At 38.1% G+C, this 16297-nt stretch overlaps 1 protein-coding gene across 1 annotated transcript in view; it reads right to left on the minus strand.

Annotated features, from left to right (window-relative positions):
- Positions 1–623: 623 nt before the first annotated feature.
- Positions 624–16297, minus strand: part of plekha7b (pleckstrin homology domain containing, family A member 7b) — a 419580-nt gene continuing 403906 nt past the window's right edge. The window contains exons 22-26 of the mRNA XM_048606908.1: positions 14213–14365; positions 10877–11010; positions 10112–10254; positions 5817–5904; positions 624–1525 (exon numbers count right to left, since the gene is read on the minus strand). Coding sequence (XP_048462865.1) covers positions 5822–5904; positions 10112–10254; positions 10877–11010; positions 14213–14365 — 513 coding nt within the window. The 3' untranslated portion in view covers positions 624–1525; positions 5817–5821. The remainder of the gene's footprint in view (positions 1526–5816; positions 5905–10111; positions 10255–10876; positions 11011–14212; positions 14366–16297) is intronic.

A 16297-nucleotide genomic window follows, 5' to 3' on the forward strand; every position in this document is an offset into this window, starting at 1 on the left:
ATGTAGAAGAAATGTTTAAAAAAATATGGACTATAAAGTCAAAGAACCCACAAAGTAAGACTGAGTTTCTGTCAGAAAGTTTCTATTAATGTAAATTTACATAAGGTTATAATGCTAAATATAACTCAAAGTCTCACCTTTTTATTTCAACTTCTCTCCAATGATTTTCTTTATTTCTGTTAGTGCTCAATTTCCTGCCAACTTTTCATGAAGGGAGGAGCTTGTTCTGCTTTAAGGTAGCTGCTGGAGATTTCTGCACTGACCATTCGTTTGATACAATCCTGATTGTAAGTGAAGGTGGTTATTCAATTGTGCTCATATGTAGCCTTTTCCCCATAACTTCACCAATAGTGATTAAGATGAGTGGTATGTGTCTGAACCTTCTCAGTCTTCTCTTAATCCCAAAGGGCTGTTGCAATCCGTAGTGCTGAATGCTGGCTTTCGTGAACACAGAATGGTGAGTTTGCCACTTTGTATGACTCAGTACGACATGAAAGGTGGCATCTTTGCCATTTAACCACAAAGTGAGTTCCCACTTCATATAAAAAAAGGTCTCAGCCATCACTAAATCAAATGCATGCATGCATACATTCAGGGTTATGAAAAGAGACACAGAATCCTGTTGAATTTTTGTTTAATATTTACACAAATGCAACCTTTTCCCTTGCAAATTACAAAAACGTGTCAATGCTCCATCACTATCTTCCAAAATATCTCTTCTCTGTGCTTTTTACTTTGCAAGAGTCCATGCGGAAATAACAATGAAATCCATTTGGTTTTGGCAATATAATTCATTCTGGCAGTGCTCGATTCAGACAAAATAAACTCACTTTAAAATTGATCCAAAAAGTGTAGGAATATTACATTTTTAATTTCAGGTTCAAAAATAGATCAGTATTTTTATGTAAATTATGAGAACCACGAAATTGGTTCTTTTTCTTGTGAAGTATTTGTAGCCACCATCGGAATACATAATATTGCAGCTGAAAACAGGCTAATAAAATTAAACATATTTCACAACACTGCAAAATTGCTCTGAACAATTGCATGTTTTGTACAAATCTATTTTAATACATTCTGATTCTAAAATGCAGCAAATCAGCTTTTCATGGGATATGTATAAAGTGCAATACCATATATATGTTTTGTTTTAAAAAAGTTAATCTACTTCACACACTTCTGTGTTAAGAAAAAAAATTTAGTTTCCAATATCCGAGTCACCGAAACTTCCACCGTGAATGTTTCTGCATCCTTTAGGTTTTAGAAAAATAGTTTGCCTTTTAAATACTTAATCCAGTAAATTACTGTTTTTACAATCCTGCTTCATTGCTTACTAAAGAAAAGTTGCCCTTGTTTGTTTTAGTACAAAAACAAGTTGATTCAATTAGTTTCTGGCTGGTTAGTACAGGTTAACTGCAATGCAGTGTTGTTCTCCATCAGATCAACTTTGTAGGTTTCTTGCAATTTTCTTTCCTTGTTCAATTCTTTGCTTCTGTTTATAATTAGTGTTCAGCCAGGGATTTGGCTAGAATGTGGAGAACAAAAAGAATCCTCAAGTTAGTTTCTCCTGTTCAGTCATGTAAAACAACATCCTTTTTTTTTTTACAAACGTGGGAAAAGGAAACATGACTCAGTCCATCAACCTTGCCATCTTTTCACAGCTCAAAGCATAAGATATATGCTCCCACTAGCATGTGGCTCCATCAAACCCATCATTCCTTGTCTTCCTTTTCAGCATTCTGAAGGAGTCATTCCACCACGGCCAACATCTCCAACACCCTCCCCAGAGTAGCATTTCATGTCAGTGCACGCCTACTGTATCATAGTAGACTTCAAACACTTCTTCCAGGTGAAACAACTACTGACTATTTATTTCAATTTAGTACTCTACATCCACTGCTCACAATGCACTCTATAGGGGAAAACCAGATTCAATCTAGTTACTGCTTCATATTACAGCTTCACCTCCAATGCATCACCTAATCTCATGTCATGTAATCTCCCATTTTACACCCTTTCACAGGATTTACTTTTTGCTGTTTTTCCAATGCTGCCCAAGTACACTTGTTTGAAAACTCTCAGATTTGTAATTTTTGCACGTTGGATGAAAGGTCATTGACCTGAAATACCAATTCTGTTTATCTGTTTACAGATGCTCCTTAATCTGTTGAGCATTTCCAGAATTTTCTGTTTTTTATTGTATAAAGGAGCTGGACTTGTGTCTCCATCCATGTGGACAGAGGCAAGCAGGAATTTAAAATGCCTGGCAGGATCTGATTCTGGGATTCCTGTACATAGTTCCTTTGACAGAGCAAGGGATAAAGGTATGGGATAAGCACAAGGGTGGTAATTTCGCATGGAACAATGAGCAGATGGGCATTGTAGACCACCCTTCTCCACTACTCTTTGCCCCAAACCCCTCTTTTCCATGGAGTCATGCCTGATTTGGTAGGAAACGTAGTTCATGCACTTCAATGGAGTCATGAACTATGGAGACGTCTGTTGTGAAGTTGGGAACCTTCTGAAACATAAGTTTAAAAAGGTGGTGACTACACATTGCAAAATGCAATGGTTTGTGTTGATATGCTACATATATTTTTAATAATGATGAGGCTTTGTTTGGAAAACATGCATGACAGTGGATAAAGTGTCCTTCTACATTCAACATATGGAGATTCAAAATCAATATTTGGTTATCGTTTTTAAATCCTCTTAGGCAAATCTCCCAAATGACATCAAATTCTTTCAACAGCTGGCTAAAGACCTTTGTTCATTGTTTGACACCAGAATTTTCTAAAAAAAAACTAAATAAGTACTGCCTAGTTTTAATTAAGAGAAATAGCTTACCCAAGTGTATGTACACGTCTATATGTTACTGTTAGGAAATAATTTTGTTGCAATGCTGTTTTGTTCAATTGTCACCAGATGGCACTATTACAGAATTCCAACACAAAAATAACTATTTCTCTCATAGACCTTCATCCTCAGTATCATTCAAAGAACTGTAACATGGCTGGGTTCAACTTCCCTTTTCATAGCAGTAATTAGGCATTCCTTAGTTGTTTGAAGAATTCAATTTGATTTCTGAGTATTTAGAGAGAGCCAGGGGCTTGGGGGAGGATGGGAAGAGGAGGGACTCTTTCACTTTGTGGCCAATGTGCATTTTATCAAAGTTATTTATGAAGAGTGCAACAAGGGCAGCAACACATGTTGCTGTCTGCCCATGCAGAATCAGCACAATTTTGCATAATACCAGGAAGGGGAACAAATATTCCTCGTCATCAGCTTAATGAATAGAAAAAGTAATAGATATTTACTTTGATAGTTTATGAAGCTTCTAATATATTAACTGAATCTAAATCAGAATCGCATCAACATTCAAACTTATTGTAAAAATGACATCTGACTTCTAGAATCAAAGATGTTTACAGTAGTGTAGGGGGCCATTTGACCCATCGTATCCGTACCAGCTCCTGAAAGAGGAGCTTCTGCCGCTTCTAATTTCAAGTTGGTGAAACACTTCATGCAGACGTTATCTTAAATCTTCTGAACAGTGGCAATCACTGTCAGGTTGCCATTCCAGTCCTACTAGTACCGAGTTCTGTGTTTCTTGCTGGAACTTTCAATCCTAGCTTGATCAGAAATGAAGAGCATATGTGAAATTCAACTGCTCCCTCATCAAACAGGCAGTCAGAGGAAGTCAAATCATACCCCATTTTTATGGCAGTAGTTGCCATATTCTGTTACAGTTTAAATATCCCACAGTTTGTGTTCATTGTACTCTATCTAGTTCTGCTTCACAGTAAAATTTATTTTCAAAAGTAGTATCAACAATTATTCATTACCCCATGACCAGCATTTCTTTGTTTAATGTTAACACTTCTTCACCACGCCTTCCCAAATACACCAGACAACATACGATGTTCACCTCCCTTCCTCACGTCTGACAGTTTAAACCTAACCTCATGCCCAACAGCATTTACCTTCACTCCATAGTCCCCTGACAGTGTTCACCCCTACTCTCTCGCCCCATGAAAATACTCCAGTCTGACCTTGGCCAAAAAGTAACCAGGATTCCTGAAGGCAAGTCAGGATAGTAAAGCACAGGACAAGGTGATCGTGCTGTGTGCAAATGAGATGGTAAGCATTTCCATGCCAGTGGTGAACATAAAAGACATAGGTGCTAAATATCGCTGTCATTGGAATGTTTGGGCACTCCAGTTGAAATACAGTTTTGCTACTCAGCAAGTCTGACGTGAAAGATGATATGGGGGGGACGGCACTGTGGCTCAGTGGTTAGCACTGCTGCCTCACAGTGCCAGGCATCCACTCTGTGCAGTTTGCATATTCTCCCCGTGTCTCTGTGGGTTTCCTGCAGATAGAACATAGAACATTACAGCGCAGTACAGGCCCTTTGGCCGTCGATGTTGCGCCGACCTGTGAAACCAATCTGAAGCCCATCTAACCTACACTATTCCATTATCATCCATATGTTTATCCAATGACCATTTAAATGCCCTTAAAGTTGGCGAGTCTACTACTTTCGCAGGCAGGGCATTCCACGCCCTTATTACTCTCCGAGTAAAGAACTTACCTCTGACATCTGTCCTATATCTATCACCCCTCAATTTAAAGCTACGTCCCCTCGTGCTAGCCATCACCACCCGAGGAAAAAGGCTCCCACTGTCCACCCTATCTAATCCTCTGATCATCTTGTATGTCTCTATTAAGTCACCTCTTAACCTTCTTCTCTCTAACGAAAACAGCCTCAAGTCCCTCAGCCTTTACTCATAAGACCTTCCCTCCATACCAGGCAACATCCTGGTAAATCTCCTCTGCACCCTTTCCAATGCTTCGGTTTCCTCCCACAGTCCAGAGATGTGCAGGCTAGGTGGATTAGCCATGGAAAATGCAAGGTTACAAGGCTAGAGTAGGTGGATGGGATGAATGTGGACTCGATGGGCCAAATGGCCTGCTTCCACACTGTAGGAATTCTATGATTCTATGACCTAGGAGGACGGCATTTGGCTCATCGTGTGACTGCTGTTTAACAAAGATGTGATTACATTAATCCTACTTTCCAGCTCTTGAGACTATGGCAACAGAAGTGAATATCTAAGTACTAATAAAAACTACATAGATATGTAACAAGCAAGGTCAGTATAAATAGCCCAACCCTGGATGGTTCCAGCTAATCCACAGAGCAATCCAGAAAGGGTTAAACTACCTGTGTAAATATTGTGGATGGGTTTATGCAAGGACTTCCTCAGGGTTCCAACATGCAGCAGAAATACTAATTCAGGGGAAGATCTCTCCACATAATCATAAAATTTGGCCCAACAACTTTTGAAATAAAATAAAATGCCCTAGATTTGCTTTCTCTTCCTTTCATTATATGAATTGAAATAAATGGTGGGATCATAACTGGCATTTTGTGTTTGGTTTTGTTTATTATACCAGACAAAAAAATTATGTCAAAAGTAAAAATGTTACATAGGGATTGATTGTGCTGCTCTTAAGCATATAGACTACAAAAACAAATGAAAGAAGCAATTGTGGACAACAGAAATATACATATCGTAACAGCTGACTGCAGCATTGATTACTAGATGTTCCCGGAAGAGGAAGCAAGAATCAGCTCGTGACATTATTTATATTATGTTACTTTGTTCTACATTGCTGTTTTTGGCTTAATCTTAAAGAAACACATTTTACTGAAGAAGCTACTAGATTAGTATACAGTGTAAATTTGAGATTTTAAATCAACACAGACTAGTTAAAGTAGGAAAAAAGTTTAAAAATCTGTTAGTTCTTACTTTGCTTAGACAAATGTGTAGTGGAATCCATTGCTAAGAGGGGAATGAGGAGGGGAAGGTGCTGAAGACGAATGGACCTGCTGTTGAGCTGGAAGGGATCACATATAAAGAGACAAAGGCACAAATTGTTAAAGACCAGGGTTAACAACAAGACAGTGACAATTTTACAGTGTTAGCCAGCCTGTTTGTGATTTCAGTCTTAATTTTCTTTGACTGTGATTTCGTAGCATGTTATTAATTCTCTTGATGATATTCTGCCCACATGCAATAATCACACAGCTGCAATCAGCATTTACGTAAAAGATACCTGCAAACGATCATGATGTAATATTTTAGATGAAGATACCAAATGATAAGAACCACAATGAAACTCAAGAAATTCATATCTTCATCAGAACTCTGTATTTTTCTGAACGTACTGATTCACGTTGGATACAGTTCCACAAGCACGAGTCAGACCCCAGTGTCAGACTCAATTGTAGACAGCACTTGTTGTTGAGGCTGCTCAACCAAAAGAGCATCACACTTTGGAATCCTCATTGTACTCTCATCGAGCATATGCACACGCAGTTTCTTACATGTTTCCGATCAAGATCAAAATAATTTAGCATCAGATGTACTAAAATTGTTTCATAACTTAGCAGAATTAGCAGCTTAGTTTATTTTGAATCCAAACCGCTTAAACTGACGAAAATTGGACTTATTTTATTGTGAACGCTCAACGTAGCAGTTTGGAACAATGGGCGTGTTACTTTTCTGTGTTACTAATTCCAGTCTGGTACTCTGAAGAGGTGCCAAATAAAGACTGGGCTTCTGTTTGCAGTTGGTGGTCTGGAGAGGGAAGAGAAATGCTGGCTATTTACCAAATACATGTCAATGCACCTTCTGGAGACTGTAATTTGGCAGTGATCCAGAAACAACTTACCTGTATTCCCACAACTTGTGTCTTGGTATAAAAGTAACAAATTCTGATTTAAGAAGAGAACCAGGGGCAGATTATTATTAATCAGCATGTTCAGATGTCCTCCAGCATAGGTGGGATTTGCAGCTAGGGCTTCTGGCAGTAGGGTCATTATCAGTGCTGTACAAGAGCCCTTCAATTATCAATAAGAATGGGGAGTGCTTAGAGGAGCTCACATGACCAAACTGGTGAAAAGAAATGAGTTGAACTAGCAATTAATACCAGGTGCTTGGATATTTTATTACCTGTGAATTTTTTCCTACTCTCGATGACTTTTTTAACCAATTTTCCAAGAGATATGATCAAAATTTAATTCCTGTATCTAGATTTTTCTTTTTACAAACAACAATATTTGTAACTACTGCAGAAGATTTAAGGTCAATGAAAATAATGGCAACTAGTTAAATTCATTAATAACTAGTTAGAAAAGGTCATGGGGAAACAGATAGTAGGAAATAACAGCAGTTACTTAGACTGCTTGGAAGTTCACTGGTTCTGTTCTGGAGTCACTTTTACCTAGTGTGTTTAGCATGGAGGCCAGGCTTGAGATGGTTGCAGAAATACAAAGGTAATGTTGAAATTAGATTTTACAGTGCCTGATGGGATTCAGTGTCAGACAGCAAGTGGAATATTTTGGTTAAAAGCTTTTTAAAATAGCTAATAACAACAACTTTGCTTTGAATTGGATAAAAGCTGGAGATGCAGAAGAGTGTTGGCAGGATTTAGGTTCACAATATGTTGAAAGCATCACCCCAAGCCACTGAGGCTATAGATAAACTGATGGAATACTGAGTTATGGCAAGCGGCAAAGAAGATTGAAGTTGATATGTAACATGGAATCTATATATGGTCTTAGTTGGACTTGGTAAGTTTGGTTATTTGGGTTCCCTAAATGGGAAGAGCCCGAATCATTGACTTCCCTGCTCCTCGGATGCTGTCTGACCTGCTGTATTTTTCCAGCTCTACATTTTTTGACTTATCTTCCAGCATCCGCAATCCTTACTGTCTCCAAGTCCCTAAATAGGAACATTGCTAAAGCAATGTGATGGAAATATATTGTTCCTCGTGCCTGAATACTCTAGAGGGGATATTGATACAACACTAAATATAACAGATTTCAGACAGAGTGATGGAAACCTTTGTTTTTATGGACCACCAAGAGGCTGTGAAATGCACAGAGAATTGCTGATCAAAGCAGAGGCCATGTCAACATGGAGAACAGGTTGAAGATATGTTTGAAGAAAAATGTTTAAGGAATAGCGGAGGGGCACCTGCAGTCAGGACCACTGCTCAGGTAGAAGATAAAAATCAATACTGGCTGGTCTGGCTGAATGGCCTTTTTAAAAAATATTATCCTGTTTTAGTGCTCTAACATTTTTTCTGCCTTTATAGTCTAATTCAATATCGCATATTCCCTGGAAGGCTATAGAATAGATTAAATATAGGATGAAGATAGTTCTACTTTATCACATTGCTGTACCTAACTTCAATGTAGACCACACTTTATTGTTTCAGTTTGACATTTCCATTTTCTGCCATCCTCTGGCCTCCAAAATAAGTAATTTAGTGCTAGTAATCACAGCATTGTAAGCAGTTTTGAGTTCATAACCTTGAATTATGAATGCTCCTACTCAGTTTAAACCTTGCAGTCAGAGAGACAGAACATTAATCTGTACTGAATTTGAAGCCAGAACACAAAGTAAAAGGCCTGCATTCTAACCAACTGCACGTCATGATAGAGCTGTTTCTTTTTCCCCTGAAGTACTGGTGAACACTTTCCCCAGGGATGATTAAAACACTACATGACTGCCATAAATCAAGAGTGTAGAAATTAAATTGAGTTGTTTGCATTTTATACGGCAAGAGCAACGAACATGCAACTGCATTTTTCTCACATCGTTCTGGTAATATAGTATTAGTGGAGCACTGAAGAGGAAATTAAAATGAGTGAATGTGTTACTTAGTTGCTCATAAAACTTCTGTTTCGTTCTCCTGATCATTTCATAGCTAAATACATTAGTTGCTCTGGCACTTAGGTTTGGTCTCTTTAAGCTAGTAGATCTCAGCTGGAACAGTAGCAAGATTTGTAATGCTGCCTGAGCTAGATTGAGGGAAACCTGATTTGTTTGTTTGCCATGTTTCACTGCTATCCAGTGCTACTTGCTAGAAAGTAAGTATACATGGATTTTGGTTGAGAAGAGTAAGACTTGGCTGTGAGGTCAAACAATCTGCCTCTGTAAGCATCCCTCAATGGAGAAAGGTTATTTGGAGGACTACTTCTACCTGTGGAACTACAGCCCAGTACTTGTCACTATCTGCAATAAACAAAAAAAGGATAAACTAAACTTCTGTCTGATGTCTTCCTTCCAGTGCTTGGGCAACGTCCTTAAACACAGAGTGAATCTATGCATTGTTTTGCAGTACAGTTTCACAGTGGAACTCCAGCTATTTCTAGAAATAAGGAAACTGTTTAAACTTGGTACAGACTTGGCTAATGTCCGTCAGGATCTGGTTTGAAACTGCCCACAGGGTTGATGCCAGTTATACTCAGCCAGCTGTGAAAAGACATTTCATCTCAATTGGGTTGGCTCTAACCCAATTTCTGGAGGTGATAGGACACGCGCTACATTATTTAAAACATTGCTTTGGATATGAATTTACATTGACAGTTCCCCGAAACAAAGAGCTGTCTTTTTTACTAAGGATTTTAAAAGTGTTCAAAAGCTGGACAATTTCCAAATAAAGAAAAAAGGTCAATTCATTCATAGAGATTCTGGTGCACCTATTTGAAACAGAACATCAAAATCAACTCACTTGCCGAAATTTTCATGATGCAAGATAAAATTATACTTCTAAACAATAATCAGAATTGACACGTCAGGAATAACTTTAATAGTCTAGTTAAGATAACTGAGCTACTGTTAGAATTGCATACCTATAAGTATAGATAGTAACAATATTAACAATGTCTTTCAGGGCTCACTGCCAAAACAGTAACTCATGTCACTATATTGTTTCATATAAACTTGCACTACAAATACAAAATTTATGTTTTGTTCGTGTTTTTAAAAAAAGTTCTGAGATTTGTATAGTCTCGTCAGATAACAATGACAAATGAATGGATTTCACTAAAAGACCGTCAACACAGTGGGTACATGAGATATGTCAGTACTCTTTAGCTTCTAATTTCTGCCTCTATCAAGATGAGAGAAAGCTTTACCTGTTCCTAAAGCAAACTTTCTCAATTAATAGCACACATGAAATCAGACCTTACATGAAAAAGTTCCACTCAAATGTATGACTCGAAGATGGAACTCAGAAGTATGGCATTTACCTGCTACTATTTTGCTCCGCTGGGAAGCCTCAGATGCTAACGCGTAGGACATAGTGATGATACGTTCCCGTTCCTGCAACTGAGAGTCGAGATCAGAGGAGTTCTCGTTTATGTAGTTAACTCCGGGTTGCACATTCTGGTAACTGATGCAGAACAAAAAATACAACTTAATTCTTTGTGACACAAAACATGGTAATTGCAGAATTCATCATCAGAGTTATTACAGATGCAGTAGATCCCTCTTTAATGACAACCAGAATGAAGCTACGATTCATTTTAACCTGATGTAATCCAAAGCACTTACCTGGGGATAGGTTACATGGCAAATTGTGTGTCGAGAATGTTGCAGTAAAGTTATGAACAAAACACTAAGCAAAGGTTGTGTCTATCTAGCCTCTTGAATAAGGGAATTATTACAAAATTAAAATAGGGCTGGAAGCACCTAGAATCCTGATTCTCTGTTGCACATTGTTCATTTGACTCTATTCAACAGTACATCTTTACACTTTGTGTTACCCAAAATAGTTACAGAATAATATAGCACCTCTCAAAATCTGTGATTAGTTGCTAGTTGGGAGGGAGAAAAATGTTTTGGGATACATTACTAAGAATTTTGGATCCTATTAAGATCTAAGATTGTTTTGTAACACTCTGGATTAAAATATACTGAGTGTATATTCTCTTAACATTTTAGTTTCACAAATACATTTTCAAAAAAAAAAAATTACACATTATACAAAAAAGATATGCAACTGAATAAAGTACCTCAATTTGGAAAGGATGTTTTTGATTTTTTGCACCTTGCGCTTCCTTGCCTCATATTCCTCATTGGTGAGTGGTTCCTCAGGCTCTAATTCTATGTAGCGTTCTGGAATTAGAACCATGTCTGGCTTTGACAACTGAAAAGAAATAAGGAACCAAAATAGTAACACAAGAGATGGTGGCCTGGTGTACTTGGATGGGTGCTGGCATTGCCTTTGAGACCTGGGTTTAAATTAGCTCAGCTGCATGAAATAGTCTCCATCTTCCCCTGGTTGAGAGAGATCTGGCACCCTGTGGGGTCCAGAGGGTCGACAAAGTTTGGTGTGGAAAATATTATATGGCAGCTGTTCCTCTTTGAGGTACATCGCTCAATAGTTTGATGCTGGCACAGTAGGTCCACATTGGGAAAATGCCATTACCCTGCATTGAAACTCATCAAACAAATGATTCACAAAAGAGTCAAATAAAACTGGGATATGATCAACAAACATTTTGCATAAGCACCGTGTTCATGCAAAGCACCAGATGCAAAAAACAAACAGCTAAGCACACCAAACAAGATATATGTACGCATACACAAATTGAAGAGGATCCAAATCCCATTTTTTTTTTAACAAGGTTATTACTGGTGACAGTGACTGATTAGACTATGATCTGGATTCATTTCTCAATCCTCCACGAATGAAGATTTTTCTGAGGAAAGGTTAAAAAATTCTTCAAAGTGGGGAAGAAAGCTATTTGTAGTTAATGCTCCTCAATCTTGAATAAAATTGGGGAAGGTAAAATAAAAGACTAGAAACACATGTTTACAATGATGCACAGTTACAGTGAGCAACACCTTTAAAAAAATCAACAAAAATTAAATATTTGACAAGTCCAAAATTATGTGGGCTGAGTAGATTGACCATGCATTGTCTGAAAGAGTTCACATGAGCTACATATAAGAACATGAAACAAAAAGAGAAATTCTATTCTGGAAAAGAAGTTTTGGACTTGAAATGTTCACTCTGCTTTCTCACTGCAGATGAAGCCAAATCTGCTGAACTTCTTCAGCAATTTCTGTTTTTGTTTCAGTTTTCCAGCATCTGCACTTCTTTGTTTTACTATGCAATCACTACGGAAAAGCTTTGGTAAGTATTCTTACATCAACTTCGATATCTGGTACTGGGGCTGGGAAGGAATATGACACTTCACTGCACCCAATAAAATGTGCCAGGATATTTATAGCAGTGTGAAAGCAAACATTTTTGAGCTTTATGACAGCTAGTTAACCGTTTGGATACAATGACTAAGTCATCTGTGCTACAGTGAACATTTAATGAAAATACGAAGAAAGATATTTATAACATTATCAGCACAGCTGGAGCCATGTGATTTGGCAAACTATTAAACATCCGACAAGTTTTCAAGATTTATTTTCTTTACTTGAGCAGCTAGTTCCAACTTGATTAGTTTTCAAACACGGCACTATCAGTCACACAGAATCATAAAATCCCTATCGTGTGGAAGCAGGCCATTTGGCCCATTGAATCCACACTGACCCTCCAAAGAGCATCCCATCCGGACCAAGCCCCTACCCTATCTCTGTAACCCTGCAATTCCATTGCTAACACACCTAACCTACATATCCCTAGATACTATGGTCAAATTAACATGGCCAGTTCACCTAACCCACACATCTTTGGACTGGGAGAGAAAACTGTAGTACCCAAAAGAAATTTACACAGACACGGGGAGAATATGCAAACTCTACACAGACTGTCACCCAAGGATGGAATTGAACCCAGGTCCCTGGTGCTGTGGGACAGCAATGCGAACCACTGAGCCATTTTGCAGCATGATTTCTCTCATGAGAATTATTATTCAGGTGATACATTTGTTGACCCAGCATAGCGCCCAGCACTAAACAGTTCTCAAAAGACTCAGTTTTAGTCTGGACGCGAGTACAGTGCAGAGATGGGATCCGTTGGGGCATAATAGGGCTGTTCTGTGGTTCAGAAATCTAAAAGAATGGATTTGTAGAATGGGCTACGGAATTTTAAGTGGAGGCCTTTTATTTGGAAAACCTGAAATCTACAAAATCAGGAATAGTGGGACTAAGATGGATCACAGATGAGTGAGGAGTCAGGATCTGATCAAAGGGGTGGAGAGGTACCTTGGGGGAGGACACATAGATCAGCTGTTGGTCAGAAAAAGTAATGGCAGCAGTGTAACAATACTCAACAATACTGCTGGAAGTCAGAAGTAAGGAGCAGAGAGATTAGAAGGGTGTGGATGGGAATGGGGTTTAAGGCCATTGACTTACTGGGTCACTTGCTGGGCATGAAGGAAATATTCTTGTTCCCCTTGATATAAAAGCAGTGCCTAAATAACTTACGCATCTTGTCCATCTTATTTCCATTAGCTGCCACATTTTCAAACCGGTTCAGAATACCTAGCCATGCAGTTTCAATACTTAAATGAACTTGTGAGCAGATTGGTTTCCCTCCCCACACCTTGCCTCAGTTAAAACAGAAAGTGGAAGAGTTCATGGGAGGTTGGATTCCTTATTGGGAATTCTTGCTCAATCTGATAGGACACCATCCCACCTGTTTTTGAGAGTTAACATCCAGTTTGAGGTTATTATTCTCTCAAACACGAACGTAATTAATTACACCTCAACAGGAAACAGCACGTCTGACTTAAGTCAGATATGTGCTAATTGAAACCAGTCAACTTTGGTATTAAGCGTTTATTACATACAGCAGTAATTCTTTGGGCAAATCCAATATATAATGTGCTAATTAGCCTCATATATGATCCCGAACCGATTGTTTCTTTTGGTTCTGCTCACTTTACGTTAACTGGAATAATCAATTTAATTATACACTATTCCAACACATCTTTGTAAGCACTACTTCTGAAAGCCAAGCTTTTAGGTTAGTATAAGAATTTACATTAGGTGTCACAATGGCTCAGCCACTGCACTCATGCTTCTATGTCAGGAGGTCATGGTTTCAAGTCCTACTCCAGTCATTTCGGCTAAGTGAATCCACGGCAAAGCATCATTGCAGTAAAGAGGGACAAGTTTTTCTATTTCAGCAGAGCCTGTGACATTATTTTCTCCAGTGTACTAATCAGCACATCTTTCAACAACCAGACTGTTTAGTTGTTTAATGCCTCCCTGTGGGCTCCTGCTGTGTGCAAATTGGCTTCTGTTGTAGCAGTGTTTAAACCTCAAAAGTAATTAATTGACTGTGTAGTGCTTTAGGATGTCCTGAGGCTGTACAAGGTGCTTTAAAAGATGCAAGTTCTTCCTTTACAAGTAGGTAATTGGCACTTATACACTAATATTATCACCTCTTTGCTGAGGTCTAGATCGTAGTCTAGTGGTTCCACGTCAGCTTCCACCACCGGTACTGACTGCTTTATAAACCCATCTTGAAGATTGTGGTGCTCTCCTTTCACTGCTTTTTCCAATAACTGTAAATCAAATTCTTGTTCACGTTTCCACTAAAGAGGAAAGACAAATAATTGTAATCTGTTAACACATCATTGCAACACTTACTTGGCATCAGAAGTTGATATCTCTGGATTAAAAATACATGCATAAATGGTTGTGAAGAAGCCTGTTTCAACAAAGAGGCACTTTTATTTTGATTCTAATTGAAAAGTATTTCTACCTATATGTAATCCTGTTCCGCACCATTCATTTACTTCAGAGGAATACAGTGTAGATCAGATCAATTTGACTGTGTTTCTGTGTATGTACATACTAGATTTCCTGACCTGACAAGGCACAGCTTTTAGTAATGCTGAAACAATTTCCTCAGGTCTAATGTGAAAATACTATAGGATTATTCTAAAGCTGACATTGTATATAGTCAAAATAAACTGGATAAATTCCTTCTACACTGTAAACTTCCATGGCATTGTATAGGAATAGCATTTGTGACAAAAATATTGTCTGTGAGTGCGCAAATACTTGATACAACTTAACTTGAATATGATCAAAATAAAAATTCCAGTGAATTCAGCCTTCCCTGTTATGAATACTTATGTCAAATATCAGAATTGGTGTCACTCTTGAAAGATATAATGTCAACCATTTATAACAGGCATAAGAGGAAGCAGTTACTTTGGATATGAATATACCACTTATTTCATTAAAATATCCATCTCAGCTATGAAAACTGGACACATCTTTCCTAAACTAGAAAGGAGGGGGAAAAAAAGTCAAGCAGCATCTTTAACCAAATCACTAAACAGGACCAATACTATGAAGTACATAGGACAGGGTTGGTTAGGTTGTAATGCTTTCTACGGTTAAACAATCTGTCACTGTCGGCTGCAGAAATACACACATGAAAGACCATTTCGACGACCTTCCCAGTGTCTTTAAAGCTGCAGTTTGACATGGGTCATTACATTCATTCAAATGAAAAACCCTGAAGGAAAAAAGTTTTCCAAATGATGATATTGCTAAATGAACTAAATCATTCAGTATATTTGAAATTATGCAAAAACGTTGACATAAACTTGTCAGCTGCATGCTGTTAAGTCTTCAGGTGCAGATGGACTTCATCCTACCACCTTTAAAGAACCACTAATGAGGTCGTAGATGTATCAGTATTAATTTTCTAAAACTCCATAGTTTCATAAAAATTCAATCAGACTAGAAACTAGCAAGTATGACTCCTCCATTTATTGAGACTGAGAGAAAAAAATGTAGGCCAGGTTTAGTATGCCTATCATGGGGAAGGCATTAGAATCAATCATCAAACAAATTATAGTTCTGCACTTGGCAAAAACTGAAGGCAAATTAGGAATAATCAGCATGGTTTCAAAGAGAAATCATATTTAACGAACACACTGGAGTTTTCATAAGGATTATGCTACACTGTGGATAAAGGAGAGCTTGTAAACGTATGGTACATGGATTTCCAGAAGGCATTTAATCAGGTTCCACATCAAAGGTTATTACAGAAAATAAAATCTTGGTATAGGAGGCAACATACTAACATCAATAGTGGATTGTCTGGCTGGCAGAAAATTGATAGCATGCCTAAAGGGGTCTTTGTCTAATTAGTAAGATTTGGCAATTAGTGTTCTGCAGGAGTCTGCGTTGAGGCGTCAACTTTTTAAAATTTACAACAGTAACCAAGATCAGGGGAGTGAAGGCATAGTGGCTAAATTTGCAAATAATACTAAGATAGGTAGGGAAGTATGTCGTGAAGGTGATGCAAGGAGATTGCAGACAAGCAGATTGTAGGTAGATTGAATGAGTGGGTAAAAAATCTGTCAGATGGAGCATAATGTGGGAAAATGTGAAGTTGCTCGCTTTGGTAGGTAAAATGAAAAAAAAACAGAATATTAATTATTGGAGGATCATTGCAGAATTCCAAGGTGCAGAAAAGCTTAGGTGTTCTAGTGTCATAAGACGAC

Source organism: Rhincodon typus, chromosome 17, assembly GCF_021869965.1.
Source record: "Rhincodon typus isolate 14 chromosome 17, sRhiTyp1.1, whole genome shotgun sequence".
In the NCBI taxonomy this organism is placed as follows: domain Eukaryota; kingdom Metazoa; phylum Chordata; class Chondrichthyes; order Orectolobiformes; family Rhincodontidae; genus Rhincodon; species Rhincodon typus.